Source organism: Gouania willdenowi, chromosome 6 (genome assembly GCF_900634775.1).
Source record: "Gouania willdenowi chromosome 6, fGouWil2.1, whole genome shotgun sequence".
Lineage (NCBI taxonomy): Eukaryota > Metazoa > Chordata > Actinopteri > Blenniiformes > Gobiesocidae > Gouania > Gouania willdenowi.
Genome location: NC_041049.1, coordinates 72,078,157 through 72,093,356, shown reverse-complemented (window position 1 = coordinate 72,093,356; position 15,200 = coordinate 72,078,157). Strand labels below are relative to the sequence as shown.

Genomic DNA, 15,200 nt, shown 5'->3' with positions numbered 1-15,200 from the left:
TGAGCAACTTGTTCCTGTTCTGACATCTTTTCAACATGTCACTCAGGAAGTTCCACTGAGCTTCAAAAGATCAACTATATCTCCACCTGTGACGTGTCTGAATGACTAATGACTAGTGGTCGTCACGTCTGTGTTAATGAAACCTTTGATGCTGGATTATATCAGAGAATAATGTGTGTGTAGACGCTCTAATTCACATACAGAAAAAACACAAGTGTTGAAGACGCCATTTCCTTTGTTTTGACCTCTGTCTACAAACATTTTGATAATAATAAATCATATACACTAGAATGCTATTCATAGACTACAGTTCAGCTTTTAACTCAATGGTCCAACAAAGCTTATTCATAAATTCAAATATCTTGGACTTGATGATGTCATGTGTAAATGGATTTTAATTTTTTAACTTTCTGACCACAAAGAATTAAAACCACTGGTTGTATTTCTGATGAGCTGTACTAGCACTGGTTCCCTTCATGTATTTAAGCCCTCTGTTGTTTACCATGTATACTGTATATACCTGCTAGCATCTCATAAAAGTAATGTGATAATTAAATATGCAGAGTTCATCAGCTCTAAAGATGAAGCACTTTATCATGAGGTAGAAAATGTTGTTTAATAGAGAAAAGAAAACAATTGACTTTTGAACACATTAAAAACATGAACTTTAGTCACAATAGAAATACAAAGAAACATTGCTAATAAAACATCACCTCTTCCTTTTACACACGCTTCATGACTTCATCCAAAATGCTAAATTATTTTAAACTTGTACTATTGTGTAATTAATAGTGTTTTAAACAATTGTATTATTGTGTGGTTTCATAATCTCATTCTGAAAGAAAGAAATGCTTTAAACAAAGAGGTTGGCTCATCCAGCAGCACCATTGGCTCCTGGGGGCCACACATAAAGCCAGACTCTTAAATCCAGCTTTACTATTGGTTAATGACGCCTCAGGCCACACCCTGCCAGGGCCATCTTTGAAATACTTCCTTCAGGGAAAAGGTATCGTTCCATCAAAGGTTCTACTGCTACAATCTGTACGAAAGTGGGATCTTCCTTTCATTCTCTTCACTCTCCGCTAAATTTAATCTACCCAACAGCCACCTTTTTCGTTATTTCCAGATTAGACATTTTGTGCAGGGGTTGTTCCCCCATTTCTCCAATCGACCTCCCGAATCGGAAATTGACCAGTTTCTTCTCCTCTCACCGAACCATAAGCGAATCATCTCGGTTGTCTCAGGCAAAATGAACTCTCTGAACTCTTCACCTGTGATCTCTCTTAGAGAGTCCTGGGGGAGGGATCTGGGTATCTCTATTCCAACTGAGCAGTGGAACAAGATTCTCTACCTAACGCAGTCCTCGTCCATCTGTGCCAGACATGGTCTATTACAATGTAAGGTCCTTCATAAAACACACTACTCCAATGACAGACTAGCTAAGATATTCCCAGGTAAAAGCAATGCATGCAATAGATGCAACCAAACCCCAGCCAACCATGTACATATGTTTTGGACCTGTTCTAGGCTGACCAAATTTTGGTCAGACATATTCAAAACCCTCAGCCAAATTCTTGCTGCCCCTGTCCCCCCTGATCCACTGACTGCTCTTTTCGGCCTGTCACAGACTCCTGACTTGTCTTCTGCAGCGAAACGTCTTATAGCTTTTACGACTCTCCTGGCCAGACGTGCCATTCTTCTTCAATGGAAGCTTGGGCTCAAGGGGATTAAACTACAGACACTTTAGACATTGTGTCAGGCTGTCAGTGTTTTGCTTTGACTCCTGTAACTTTCTTTGGCTCCAATTGTAAATGTTTTGCTGTGATTCCTATTGTTTGTCTGTTGAAAAATCTAATAAACACATTTTGGAAAAAAAAAAAGGTTCTACTTCTCGTCATTTCAACAGTTTCTTCCCACAAGCTGTGATGACTTTAAACAAGTCATTTTAAATTTCTAGGACTTTTTATTTTACAGAATCAACCTTATAGTATTTTATGTGACTCTTTATTGTACAGTATTTTACATTACAGTGTTTTTAGTGGCATTGATTGATTGATTTTTGGTTGTTTTGTTTTTTTATTCTGAAATGTTTTTTTAAATGTTGACAGTTCCTTTCAATGTGGTTTTCATACTGCAAATGGCTAATAAACTGGAGGCGGAGCTTATTACCTATACTGCAGCCAGTCAGCAGGGGGAGCTCTAAAAATAAAAGCTTCACTTGTCGGGAGGATGTCCCGTCCATCTTTTTTACAGTCCATGGTTTTAATGTGATTGTGCTGGAAATCGTCCATCTGATCTGGAAACACTGATTCCTGATTTTACTTGTGATGTCACAAATGTAGAAAATTTGAAATGGAGCAATATTCTCTGTGTTGTTAGACTTACAATCACCACAAACAAACGACTGGATGGATTTATTTCACATTGTGTGCTGAGTTACCTCATATGTGATCAAAAACACTGCAAAAGTGGATTTTTTATAATATGTCCCCTTTAACAATAATTCAAATGTAAATATGTGAATGTAAAAGTATAAAGACAAAACAAACGTTTACAGAATAATAATGTCATAATTTGTTAGAATATGAAGTTGTTTTTTTTTAAGTAGAGCACTGTGTGATTATATGGAAAAGAGTAGATTCAGTAATATTATACAGTATAGTCAGTGTTTGTATTATATATGAGTTCTCAGGGTTAAGGTGTTTATTGGCTCCAGCTCCACTGGAGACTCTGAGCAGGCTGTGTGTGCGTCACTTCATCTCCTCGACTCTGACGATGGCGGAGCTGCAGCACGATCAAGAAGTGCAGCCCCAACTTCTCAACGGCAGCGAGAGAGAGGAGGCAGATATCTCCAAGAAAAGGAGGAGAAAGAAGAGGAAGAGCAAGAGCTCAGCACCAGGTGAGAGGATCATTCACATGTTACTGTAGTAACATAACATAGAGATAGAAGTACAGCAACATTCTTTGAATCCTGTGTCAATGCAGAAATTGACTCATTTTGTGCTCAAAAAAGTTGAATTTAATCAATTTAGTTCTGTTAACTTGAAATAACTCCTGTAGATAATCAGCAATAGATGAGCTCTAGTGTTAAGAAATCTAGTTAAAAACACATCTATGAAATATAGATAGATATTAAATGTAGTTCACACAGTGCTGCATCCAAGGGCTAAATGTCATAATGCTGCAAAGAACAAGGTAGGCTGCACATGCCCTTGAGAATATCCACTCCAAATATATGAAAAATATTCCCATTGCCTGCCAACTTTACGTCACAGTGCATGACTTTTTATTTATTTATTTAAAATAGTTTTTGAACTGCAGATAATTGTATTACTTACTCTCTGTGTGTGTGTGTGTGTGTGTGTCTTGTGCATGCTTAACTGTGCATCACATGCATGCACATCCATGTCATGTGTGACTTTGCAGCAGGGACAAATGAGGCTAAGGGGGGGGGCGGAGAGGCCGGAGGAGGTGTCGCAGATGTGATAAAACAGCTGGACCAACAAACGCTGGAGGAGAAAGAAAAGGTTGAGGATGGAGAAGAAGAAGGTATCTCTTTTTAACGCAGACTCTGAATTAAAAAGTGCACCTTGCAGCAACGTGATATTTGATTTTCAGCAGAACTCTGGGAACGGTGCCCAAGTGCCTGTCGATATCACTTACAGCACAAACAGCTTGGAAACTAATGATGCTTTCAACAGATGGAGACGAGGGAGAAAACTCAGCTGGAAAGAGGAAGAAGAAGAAGAAAAAGAAGAAAGGATGTGAGTTGTTCATCAGTAAAAGACGTGTCTGTGTTAGTCTGGGTTAAACACACACTTTACACTCAACCACTACATGGTTTAGATGTTAGATTGGAACACATAAAAAATCAAATTATAGGAAAAAATGTAAAGTGACAAAGAAAACACCAATCATTGCGTAAACTAGTACAGTACCTGTCAGAGGTATGTATTCATATAGTGGGAGGAGCTTAAGTAGAGTTGTCAATTACATCCAAATGAGTATATGTTTGAAAGTTGTACATAGAGGTGTACATACTATAAAGGGTTTATTTATGGGTGTAAAATAAAATAGTGTGTGTGATTTATCTGGTTTATTTCTATGAGACATGAATATGATAAATGTGTTTGTTGTTTTTTTTTTAACTCACGTTTATAATTTTTTCTTTTGGTGTGTTTTTCTGTAATGTATGTTTTTTTGGAGTCATTTTGTGTATTTATGTGTCTTTTTGGTGTAGTTTTGTGCATTTCTGTTGTCATTTTGTGTATTTTTTGTATAAATATTTAGTTTTGTGTATTTTGAGTCATTTTCATATTTTTGTTGTTGTTTGGTGTATTTTTCTGTGTGTTTTTGGAGTCATATTACGTGTTTTTGGAGCCTTTTTGTATATTTTTGTGCATTTTTGTTGTCGTTTTGAGAACTTTTTATAAATTATTTATTTTTTTTTGTTTTATTTTACTCATTTAGTATATTTTTTATTATAAATACCTTATGAGTGGTGAAGGTGTGTGTGTGTGTGTGTGTGTTCCCGTGAAATGTTTGAGACGCTGATAACCAAACTCCATAGCCATTGTAGCGCCAATCAGAAAAACAATAAAACTACATGAGTGAATAAGAAAATTAAAGTATTATCTACAATTTTAAAAAACCATGAAATATTAACTTAAATATCTTTTAGCAGTACACAAACATTTTTAATATTGAACATTTCTTTTTGAACCCAAACAAACTGCGACGTCATGAACCCTGAACCAGAAGTAGGGCGCTCAATATGGAGAGGGCCGTAATCTTAAAATTAACGTTTTGAATGTTTTTCTACACCAAATTACTCCAATATAACAGATACACACACTCAGGTTATTTGGAACCCATTCACTAAGTTTCAGGTCGAACTCACACCACGTTGGGGAGAAATTCGCTCCACGCACGCACACACGCATGCTAACGCTGCAGTTTCCCTTTGATTGCAGTTGTTTTGAATTTGAAATTGTTGAACGAACTCACAATTCTTTTAAAATCCTGCAATTTTTCTTTTTTATATTCCACAAAATTTCTAAATAAATAAATTGACAAATAATCAAGTAAATGTAAGTGAATATTCTACAGGTACTGATATCTGTCACTTATTGTTTGAAGAGTGTCGATGCCTTTACATATCATTTATTGTAAACTAGGGCACATTAATGTTGAAATTATTCATTTTCCTGCCAATAATCTGTGGCTCCATATTTGACCCCTAAACTAGAATAAGTTTGACACCCCTGAATTAGATGAACCTAAACGATACACCAAAGTAGTTTTTACACTGTTGTCCCTAATAACTCACCCCTAAAGTGTTTTTCATACAACCAAAGGGAATTTATTGATTTCTATACATGATCATAAATGGTAAGACTCTCTTTTTCTGGGCCACACAGTGAAAGGACAGACTGACCCCCCCTCCATTCCTATCTGTGAGCTGTACCCCCATGGAGACTTTCCCAAAGGAGAGGAGTGTGAATACCCCCCATCAAAAGACGGGTGTGTGACCCCCACTGAGATGAATTTAAAGTGTTTTATCACTAATGTTCTAAGTTTGGAGCTGGGCTGGTACGGGTTGACAAATGTCCTATATCAGTGGTTCCCAATCTTCTTTGTCCCATGTACCCCCTTTGCATTTTTGTTAAATCATGTGTACCCCCTCCTCATATCACAAGTACCTTCTCTATAATTTCTGCTTTTTTATTTGTGGAACAGTGGGCTCTCCTACACCCCTAACTGTGTCTAGAACATATGTTCACTAAGGCTTAATCTATAACTTCAAAACAATGACTGTAATTTAAAGTGGAATTTATTTTATGTGATTCAATATTAAGTAAATACAGTCTCCTTTGTAAAATGTAGCTAGTTATTGTCTGCTATTGTCAGAAGTGTAATAAAATGGCATCTCCAGTATAATATAATACTGTTTCAATATATTTCAAGAAAATATAGTATTTTATTAAGCAATAGTACTGTTAGTTAGTGGTGAGTTTGCCCATAAAATAGAATTATGAACATTTCCCAATTATTTTTAAATGAATTGTTAAATCTTTCTGAGTACCCCTTGCAATGTGTTTCTGTACCCCTAGAAGTACACGTACCCCGGTTTGGGAACCACTGTCCTATATTAAGGAATTTTAGACAACCTAAAATGCCCACAGTGCTTTGACCTTTTCATCACACAAGTGAATAAAAAGAGTTGATCTCTCCTCACGCTCAGACGTAGTGCTACATGGAGAACTTCCAGTGAGGAGAAGCGAGTCCTGGACAGAGCTAGCGAGGAGACGTGGAGTGACTTCAGACAGGCGGCCGAGGCACACCGGCAGGTCCGCTCCTACGTCAGAAGCTGGATCAAACCAGGGATGACTATGATCAACATCTGGTGAGAAACCAGGAACCTCCCTCCTAGTGTGCAGCTGTGTTAAAGGTCCAGAATCCTGCTATTTTTCACACATCTTCATTTGTTCTAAGAACCCCAACAACATCGTTTTTGAGGTTTATTTTCCCAAACTCGCCTGTTTTCTGGAGTTTTAGCCTCTGAAAAGTCACTTTCAGATCACTCCTAAAAACAGGCTGTTTTGTGGCCTTTGTGCATATGCGTAAGTGGGCGTAAACACACGCGCTGCTTTAGCGTGTGTGTGTTTATCACAGGGTTAGGTTTAACCCTAGGTTTAACCCTAGGTTTAACCCTAGGTTAACCCTAGGTTAACCCTAACCCTAACAATAAATCATTAACAGTAGTCAATTTAAGATAATAGTCCATTGTTTTGTTTGACCGCTGCGTCGCATTGAGTCATCCCATAAAAGTGCTCTTTGGTTTATCTATACTAGGTCAGTGCCCGTAGGAAGTATATATTACTACAATAAAGTGGGAGGGGCCAGTAGCTTTTTCATGGATGTTAAATGAGGTTGTGTTTAAAGGTGAGACGTCAGAAACATTTAAGTTAGTTATGAAATGTGTACAGTGATAAATATTGTGTTTACATATAGTTTGGCTTTTAACAAGAACACTGTAGGGAGTTGAACCTCATCTATTCTGATTCCAGTTTGTTGTCCTCACAAATCAGGATCTCCTCAGACCAGAACAGACTCAGTCTGGACTCGTTTAGTGTCGTTAATCCACAACCGTCAGTTTAGATACACACGGAGTTTGTAAAGCGTTTATTAAATCTTTGCTTTTATAGAGATTATATAGATTTATTAACGGTATCATTGCAGCAGCCATGTTGAAAGTCTCAGGTCAGTCTGAGCCTGATTCACAGAGATATTTGAGGAACACACACACACACACACACACACACACCCTTGCTTTTATAGAGAGACTAGTACAGTGCAAGTCGGAAGTATGCATTCATATAGTGGGAGGAGCTTAAGTAGAGTTGTCAATTACGTCCAAATGAGTATGTGTTTGAAGGTTGTATATACATAGAGGTGTAAATACTCTGTAGTGTTATAAAGGCTTTATTTGTGGGTGTAAAATAAAATAGTGTGTGTGATTTATCTGGTTTAATTCTATGAGACATGAATATGATAAATGTGTTTTTTTTTTTACTCATTTTTATATTTTTTTGTTTGGTGTATTTTTCTGTAATGTATGTTTTTTGGAGTAATTTTGTGCATTTTTGTTTGTTGTTTCTGTTGTTTTTCTGTGTATTTTTTGTACAATTATTGTTTTTTTTGTTTTGTTTTACTCATTTAGTATATTTTTATTATAAATACCTTATGTGTGGTGAGACGTGAGCGTGAGTGTGTGTGTGTGTGTGTGTGTGTGTGTGTGTGTGTGTGTGTGCTCCCATGAAATATTTGAGACGCTGATAACCAAACTCCATAGCCATTGTAGAGCCAATCAGAAAAACAACAAAACTGTTCCAAACCAAAACCTAAAGCTCTAAACTACATGAGTGAATCAGTAAATTAAAGTATTATCTACAATTCAGCTGTTTTTTTTTTTTAAAAAACAAAAATCATTGTTTACCTTTGAACCGAGTGGTCAGAGTTTAACTTCCATACACGGCATCACAGAGAATCTGTAGTTTATCAGATGAAGTAATGAACGGGTTGAGTTCACTACCGACTATAGTGAAACAGTGCGTTAGTGAATAATTACACAGACAGTTATATGGTTTATACTATGGGAAACTTGTCTGTAAAAGACTCATCAGTGGCTGATGGTTTCATATGATCTAGAGCTCCATGTTTGAGACGCTAATGATAGCATGATACAGGAGGAAGTGGAGTCTGGTACAGAGATGGAGATGGAAGAGGAAGTGGACTCCGTAACCCGCAATTTAAAGGAAGTTTGGAATCATGGGAATAATTTTAATTAACCATGAAATATTAACTTAAGTAACTTTTAGCAGTACACAAACATTTTTAATATTGACTGCGACACAGTGACGTCATGAACCCGGAACCAGAAGTAGCGCGCTAATATTGCGCTCATTACCGAGAGGGCCGTAATCTTAAAATTATGTTTTGAACGTTTTGCTACACCAAATTACTCCAATATAACAGATACACACACTCAGGTTATTTGGAACCCATTGACTAAGTTTCAGGTTGAACTAACACCACACACACACACACACACACACACACACACACATGCACGCACGCACACACACACACACACACACACACACACACACACACACCTTTTTTGCTTTGATAGATAGATTAGTAGATACTGTATAATCCATATATTGAACGTAAAGATATTACTATAATATCAACCTGCCTTTGATATGTTTGTTTTAGCTGTGAGGTAGTTTGAAAGGGAGGAGCTCAAATTCTTATAAGGTAGGAGGAGCCTGGGTTGTCAGGAGGAGGTGTTTCCACATAATGATGTCACAATGAGAGAAAAATCCAACTGTCCCGTTTGGAGCTGACTTTGTACAAAATGTGGAATAACAATGGAGGAGGAAACTTTGTCCCTCTGAATGAGGCTAAAGGATGAATGAACCATTATAGAGTGAATTTATTAGACTTCTTTTGTGCTGCTTCATCCTGGCAGTGAGCGTCTGGAGGACTGTTCCAGGCAGCTTATCAAAGAAAACGGCTTAAAGGCCGGTTTGGCGTTCCCCACTGGCTGCTCCATCAACCACTGTGCAGCACACTACACCCCCAACGCTGGAGACCCCACTGTCCTGCGCTATGACGACGTCTGCAAGATTGACTTTGGGACGCATATAAACGGTATTTATTGATTCTCACAGGTTTTTATACTGCCTTGATTATTCTCAAGAGTAATTAAAGCTCACTGTAATGTTTTTCTTCTTCAGGTCGAATCATAGACTGTGCCTTTACCGTTACTTTCAACCCTAAGTATGATCGACTGTTGGAGGCTGTGAGCGATGCAACAAACACTGGCATCAGGGTAAACTACTGCACTGTGCTTCAACATGGGATAAATATGAAATATGAAACCAAACAAGTACAAATAACAGAATTTAAACATTATTTTAGAGGTACTAATGAGTATCTGGGGTTAGGGTTAGGGTTAACCCTAACCCTAACCCTAACCCATTTGTCACCAGATCTATCATAGATACACTTTACTGCCACTGTGTGAAATTAGGTTTTTCTTAAAATAATATAAATGTGTAAATATGTATTATGTAAATTCTCAGGTAGCTGGAATCGATGTACGTCTATGTGATATAGGTGAGACTATTCAGGAGGTCATGGAGTCGTATGAAGTGGAAATTGATGGAAAGACATACCAAGGTAAGTCCATTATGGTTTTTTCTCTTTGATATTTAAAGATCAAACCTTTTATCTTCTGTCTCTTCTTCAGTGAAGCCCATCAGGAATCTGAACGGACATTCAATAGGACCATACAGGATACACTCAGGAAAGACAGTTCCTATCGTTAAAGGTGGTGAAGCCACAAGGATGGAGGTTTGTACTTTGTGCTATATTTAGGTCAATACATGGATATTTTTTATCAATTCCTAAATAGCATTTTGATTACCTCAACCAAGGAAGTCATATTTTATTTATTCCTTTGTTTGTCTGATTCCAGGTTTATGACAAGTTAAAAGATATTGACAAAATTTTAACCAAAGACAGACCTTATGCCATAGAAGATTCCATTACATTTTGGAGGGGATCCGGATCAATAATCAATATACTAATTCTGGATCAGTTTCATTGTGTTTTTTCATAAAAAGGGAGGACCTACTGTATTGTTATTAATGAGTATGAAACCTTTAAAGTATGAATGATTAGAATAGAATCAACGCTTTATTTTCATTGCACTGGAAAAAATACAACAAAATCTTGTTGACAGCTGTCAATCATCAGCAGAAATATGAAAATACTCTAAAAAATGTGTGGTTATTATAAATAGAAGTAAATAGTAATAAATAAAGGCAATATTAAAAGTAGCAGCTACAAGGCACAAGCATATTAAAACCTGAGTTACATAATGATCAGATCATTGATCCAGATAACTGCTAATATCTGGAAAAGACAATATTTGGGGCTTGTTATGTGTACTTTTCTCCTGAGCTTAACTTTACAATCTTCAACCCTCAGCATATTGTCAAAGACTAGATCTATAACATGGATATTCAACTCTTGTCCTTTAATCTGTATCAATTCTATTATATGGGTTTATATATTTATCCATATTTCACCTGAAGAACGATGAGCTATGCATAATAAACACTAAGTGATGTTCTCCATCTTCCTCCTTCATGTCTGCAGAACGTGACTTCATTTGGACAGAAATTATAATATTAACAAACTGCTGCATTGAGCTTTTTGGCTGATGGCTCCTGAAGAGCGAGTGGTGGGGGGGTGGGGGTGGGGGGTGTGTGTGTGCTTATGCTGATGTGGCATCTTTGCGTATTGTGTGTTTTTAGTTGCAGAGCGTTAGTGTAACAGAACCACGACCTTCCCTGTGAGAGCGTGCATGGCTGCTGGGCTCGCACTATGACTGATTACCGGTGCAGTGGCCGAGGGCGTCGCTATCTTATCAGCTAATACCGCCGCAGGCTAACCACAGCCATGTGCTGATACTGAGCCAATGAATGGCTCACGCTAAGTGTTGCATCAGAAAAAACTGAAGCACCGTCACAACAAACACATTATTCTTTAAAAAATGGCTGTATTTGTGACACTCGTGAATGTTTGTTTGTCAGGAAGGTGAAACATATGCTATCGAGACATTTGGCAGCACAGGAAGAGGTGCAGTCCACGATGACATGGAGTGCTCCCACTACATGAAGAACTTTGCTGTTGGACATGTACCAATAAGGTCCATATCTTACTCTTATGTCACTTTTCATAACTTTCACAAAGCTGCGTCAGTTCACCATGTGTGTGTTAAACTGCTGAGATAACAAAACTGTCAGATTGAAAATAAATGAAAGTAGTGCAGATTTAATCTAGTTAGTTTATGATTTGAGGATTTCTATTTGTATTCTCTGTCTATGTCCAGTGCTTTTCTGTTCATCCAATAGCACAAACTAAAATATTTCTAAACTATTTTTGCTTTAAAAAAAACAATTGCTAACCATCGCTACCTTTCACTTTCTTACCCTAAAATAGGCGTTAGGGTTAGGATTAGGGTTAGGGTTAACCCTAATCCTAACCCTCTGAGATACTGCTGACTGTTTAATGCAGGTAGAGGTGTTTGATTAAGAAGAAGATTTTTATCTTCCACAAACTAACACTGATAGTAAAGTAAGTGGTTAACTGATGGTGACCAGTGCATCTGGTAAATATTAAATAACTAAGAAAGCATTTTATTATCTCTCTCTATTAGCTGTACCTCATCAATATTTGAGCTCATGTTAAACTAATCCAAACTTTTCTCATTTTAATTATTTAATCTAATGTGAGATCCATTCATTTCAGCCCCTCGGCCTTGTAGTACCAGTGTTTGTCAGAAGGTGGTGTGGTTTACCTTTACAACTGTAGGTTGGCCTTAAAGGGGACATATCATGGTTTTAAATCCTTCCTTTTTACATATAAATCATACAGTTGTGGTCTATATAAAGCAGAACTGCAATGCTTAGGTCTGAATTCCTCATTATTATAGCTCCACCCCTTTTTTACCCCTTTTCTGATGTGCTTCTGAGAGCAACTCGTTTTGGTGCTGTCTCTTTAAATGCAAATGAGACACTTCATACCCCGCCCCCTCTCCAGGTTGCAGAGGTGACACTCGGTTAGGGTTAGTGTTTCTACTGGTGGAGGTTGATGAAGCAGTCATCATTGAAGTGCTTCACACACACAAAAATGACCTTATCCACAGATGTGGTACATTTCTATAAAAAATAAAACTCAACCAGACACTTTGAAAAGGTTCTGATGCTGGGAGACGGTGTAATGAAGCGTGTGGGTTACTACATCCAACAACCCAACATTTTGACTTATCCTCTCGTAACTTCTGCATCCTGGAGCTTGGACTACAAAATAAAAGCCAGAAATAAAAATGGTGGATTGCTCGAAGTGTTGGACCTGGAGTTGATGAACTAATTTAGCAGTTCTGCTGCAAATACTGTGATGTAATAGTTCAAAAAACGTAATAGAGAATAGAAAAATCGAAACAGATTGAAAAATATGATCAAAACAGAAAATAAAGATATCTACGGAGCACCTGAAGAGATTAATTTGATTTTTTCTGTTCTTCTAAGCACTATAAATATACAACAAAATGCATTTAAGGGCTAAAAAAGTGGATTTAACATCATATGTCCTCTTTAAAGCACCAAGAAGAGATGAATAAATAGCAAATAAAGTCAATGCTACCTGCCTTAGCATTGACGGTGAGGTGGTTGCTATAGCTAAGCATGCTAGGATAGGTTTCAGACATCAGAATGTCACACATATTTAACAAACTCTTGTACTATGTGATCTTTAAAGAAAATATCTGATAAATATTACACACAAATCTTACGTGTAATGCCTTTAATTTGACCACAGACTTCCAAGGGCTAAACATCTGCTAAATGTGATCAATGAGAACTTCAGCACGTTGGCGTTCTGTCGTCGCTGGCTGGACCGTCTTGGTGAGACCAAGTACCTAATGGCTCTGAAAAATCTGTGTGACCTGGGCATCATTGACCCATACCCACCTCTCTGCGACATCAAGGGCAGCTACACTGCGCAGTACGAGCACACCATCTTACTCAGGCCCACTTGCAAGGAGGTGGTGAGCCGTGGAGACGACTACTAAGCAGCATGCAACGAACCTCAAATGGATAACCTTCATGCAATACTTGGCCTAACTCAACCTCAATGCTTCAGTACTTTAAGAGTTTGACATTGTTTGAAATAATGTGTCAAAACAGTATAATTTAGTCATTGTTGGGTTTTCCTTTGGGATCAAGCCTGTAGATTTAGAATGAACATATTTTATTACCAGGAATGTATTCACTAGTGTAAAAGATGATTTATACATATTTTCAACATCTGCATATGATCAAAGGTCTATATGAAACTTCTTTGAATGACTTACCAGAGGTTTCCAGTCCTTCCTGTCACAGCCTATGATTGTGAAAAAGTCTCTTTCCCTATAACTAATATTTTTACAGGAATACGGTGGGCATTGAAGAGCTGTTTGTCTTTTACCCAAATGAATAACAATAATAATTAAAAAAACTATATATGTTGCACCTTTTAAATCATTTCATTTTCTGGGTAAATGAAAAATGTTCCTGCGGTGGAAAAAAGAGCACTATTATTATCTCTTTATGTTTTGAATATATGCAAGATATGTTTATGCAAAGTTTAGGGAGGTATTTGTGTAAAAACACTATTCTTTAATGCCTTGATAATACCTCATCAAAAGTCAATACGCTGCTTTGTTACCAGTTTGATACAAAATAAAGTGTTTTAACTGCTGCCGTGAGTTATTTAAAGGTTTAAATCTAACACCTTCACACACTCAGACACAGTATGTTTGGAACGTGACCCAATCACAGATTTATTTGTCTTAGTTTTATTCAAGGTCGTCCTGTGAGAGCAGCTGCAGAAAGTGCTTCAAAATGATAAATGTGTTCATCTTTCTGGGTTTTCACCAAAGGAGGCCGACACCTTCATTTTAGAAGTTAAAGCTAAACAAACACACACTCAACGTCTCCTGCTTTATCATGAAGTAAGTCAGGAACAAACCAATCCCTTAACATTTTAAAATAACTGCACTGATGTATAGAGTCAGACCAACTACTGTATATATGCTGAGATACAGAAATACAAGAATCACACAAACAACAGGACGTTTCCTCGCACAAAATCACCACTTTGTCTCCCGAGGGAATATTTCCATCCAGTTTGATCTTAATTTGGTAAAGTCTTTGGACAAGGACATGGGAAGTGATGTCATAGCTGTGGAATGTATCTTGACGACAGTTTGTCCTTCTCTTGGAGCCAAAGCTCAACTCACAGGATTCACACTAAACCCCAACATTCAAAGTCATGAAATAGATGAAGTAGTTTATACTCAAAGTTACAGAAAAACTTCTACTAACTTTATTATGTCAAGTTGGTGTAAAACGTTCTTCCTTTCTGAGTAAATGGAATTCTATTTGTTTAGAAAGTACCATATTTTTATGACTATAAGGCTCACTTAAAATCAAAAATGGACAGTGCACCTTATGTATGACATGAACTACTGTGCTTCAACATATTGAACTGAATAAGTGAGTCTAATGTTCTGTATTTTATGTGTTAAACCTGAACAATGTTGAGAGTTATTGTTAATGAGTTGAATAAAGTTTGACTTATTTGACTATTTTATTTTGCTCAATGCGTCTTAATAATAATAATATTAATAATAACAACTTATGTATTAAAATAGACCCAGTGGGGTCCATTCATTGATAGCCTTATAATCCAGTGCTCCTTATAGTCCGAAAAATACAGTAAGCATAACTTAAAAACACCACTTTACTACAATTTAATAGAATTAATTAATTACATGCTAAGAATGATAAAGTCCTGTTATTCCTTTTGTTTCCAATAGGGATTATTTAAAAAATAATTCATATAATCCATTTTTTTCCTTTCTTCAATTTTTTTTGGCCACTTTTCATCCCAATAAACTAACTTTTGCCCAATAAATACCACTTCTTTACTTTTCCCCCCACATTTAACCTCTTCCACATTTTGCCCCTAACAAGCCATTTGGTTCCTCTTTATTTGATTATTTTTGTCACTCTTGACTG

At 37.0% G+C, this 15,200-nt stretch overlaps 1 protein-coding gene across 2 annotated transcripts; it reads left to right on the top strand.

Moving 5' to 3' along the window:
- The first annotated feature begins 2,751 nt into the window (after positions 1–2,751).
- On the top strand, positions 2,752–13,702 carry LOC114464847 (methionine aminopeptidase 2-like). 2 transcript variants are annotated; one of them, XM_028449466.1, is made up of 11 exons: positions 2,752–2,899; positions 3,427–3,549; positions 3,702–3,764; positions 5,421–5,523; positions 6,245–6,406; positions 9,038–9,219; positions 9,306–9,400; positions 9,654–9,750; positions 9,821–9,924; positions 11,172–11,287; positions 12,958–13,702. In XM_028449466.1, the coding sequence occupies exons 1-11, from the start codon at positions 2,776–2,778 to the stop codon at positions 13,208–13,210; spliced, it is 1,422 nt and encodes a 473-aa protein (XP_028305267.1). In that variant the 5' UTR covers positions 2,752–2,775; the 3' UTR covers positions 13,211–13,702. The 2 variants fall into 2 exon arrangements, with proteins under 2 accessions (XP_028305267.1, XP_028305266.1); XM_028449465.1 differs by lacking the exon at positions 3,427–3,549 and having other exon boundaries at positions 2,775–2,899.
- The last annotated feature ends 1,498 nt before the right edge of the window (positions 13,703–15,200 follow it).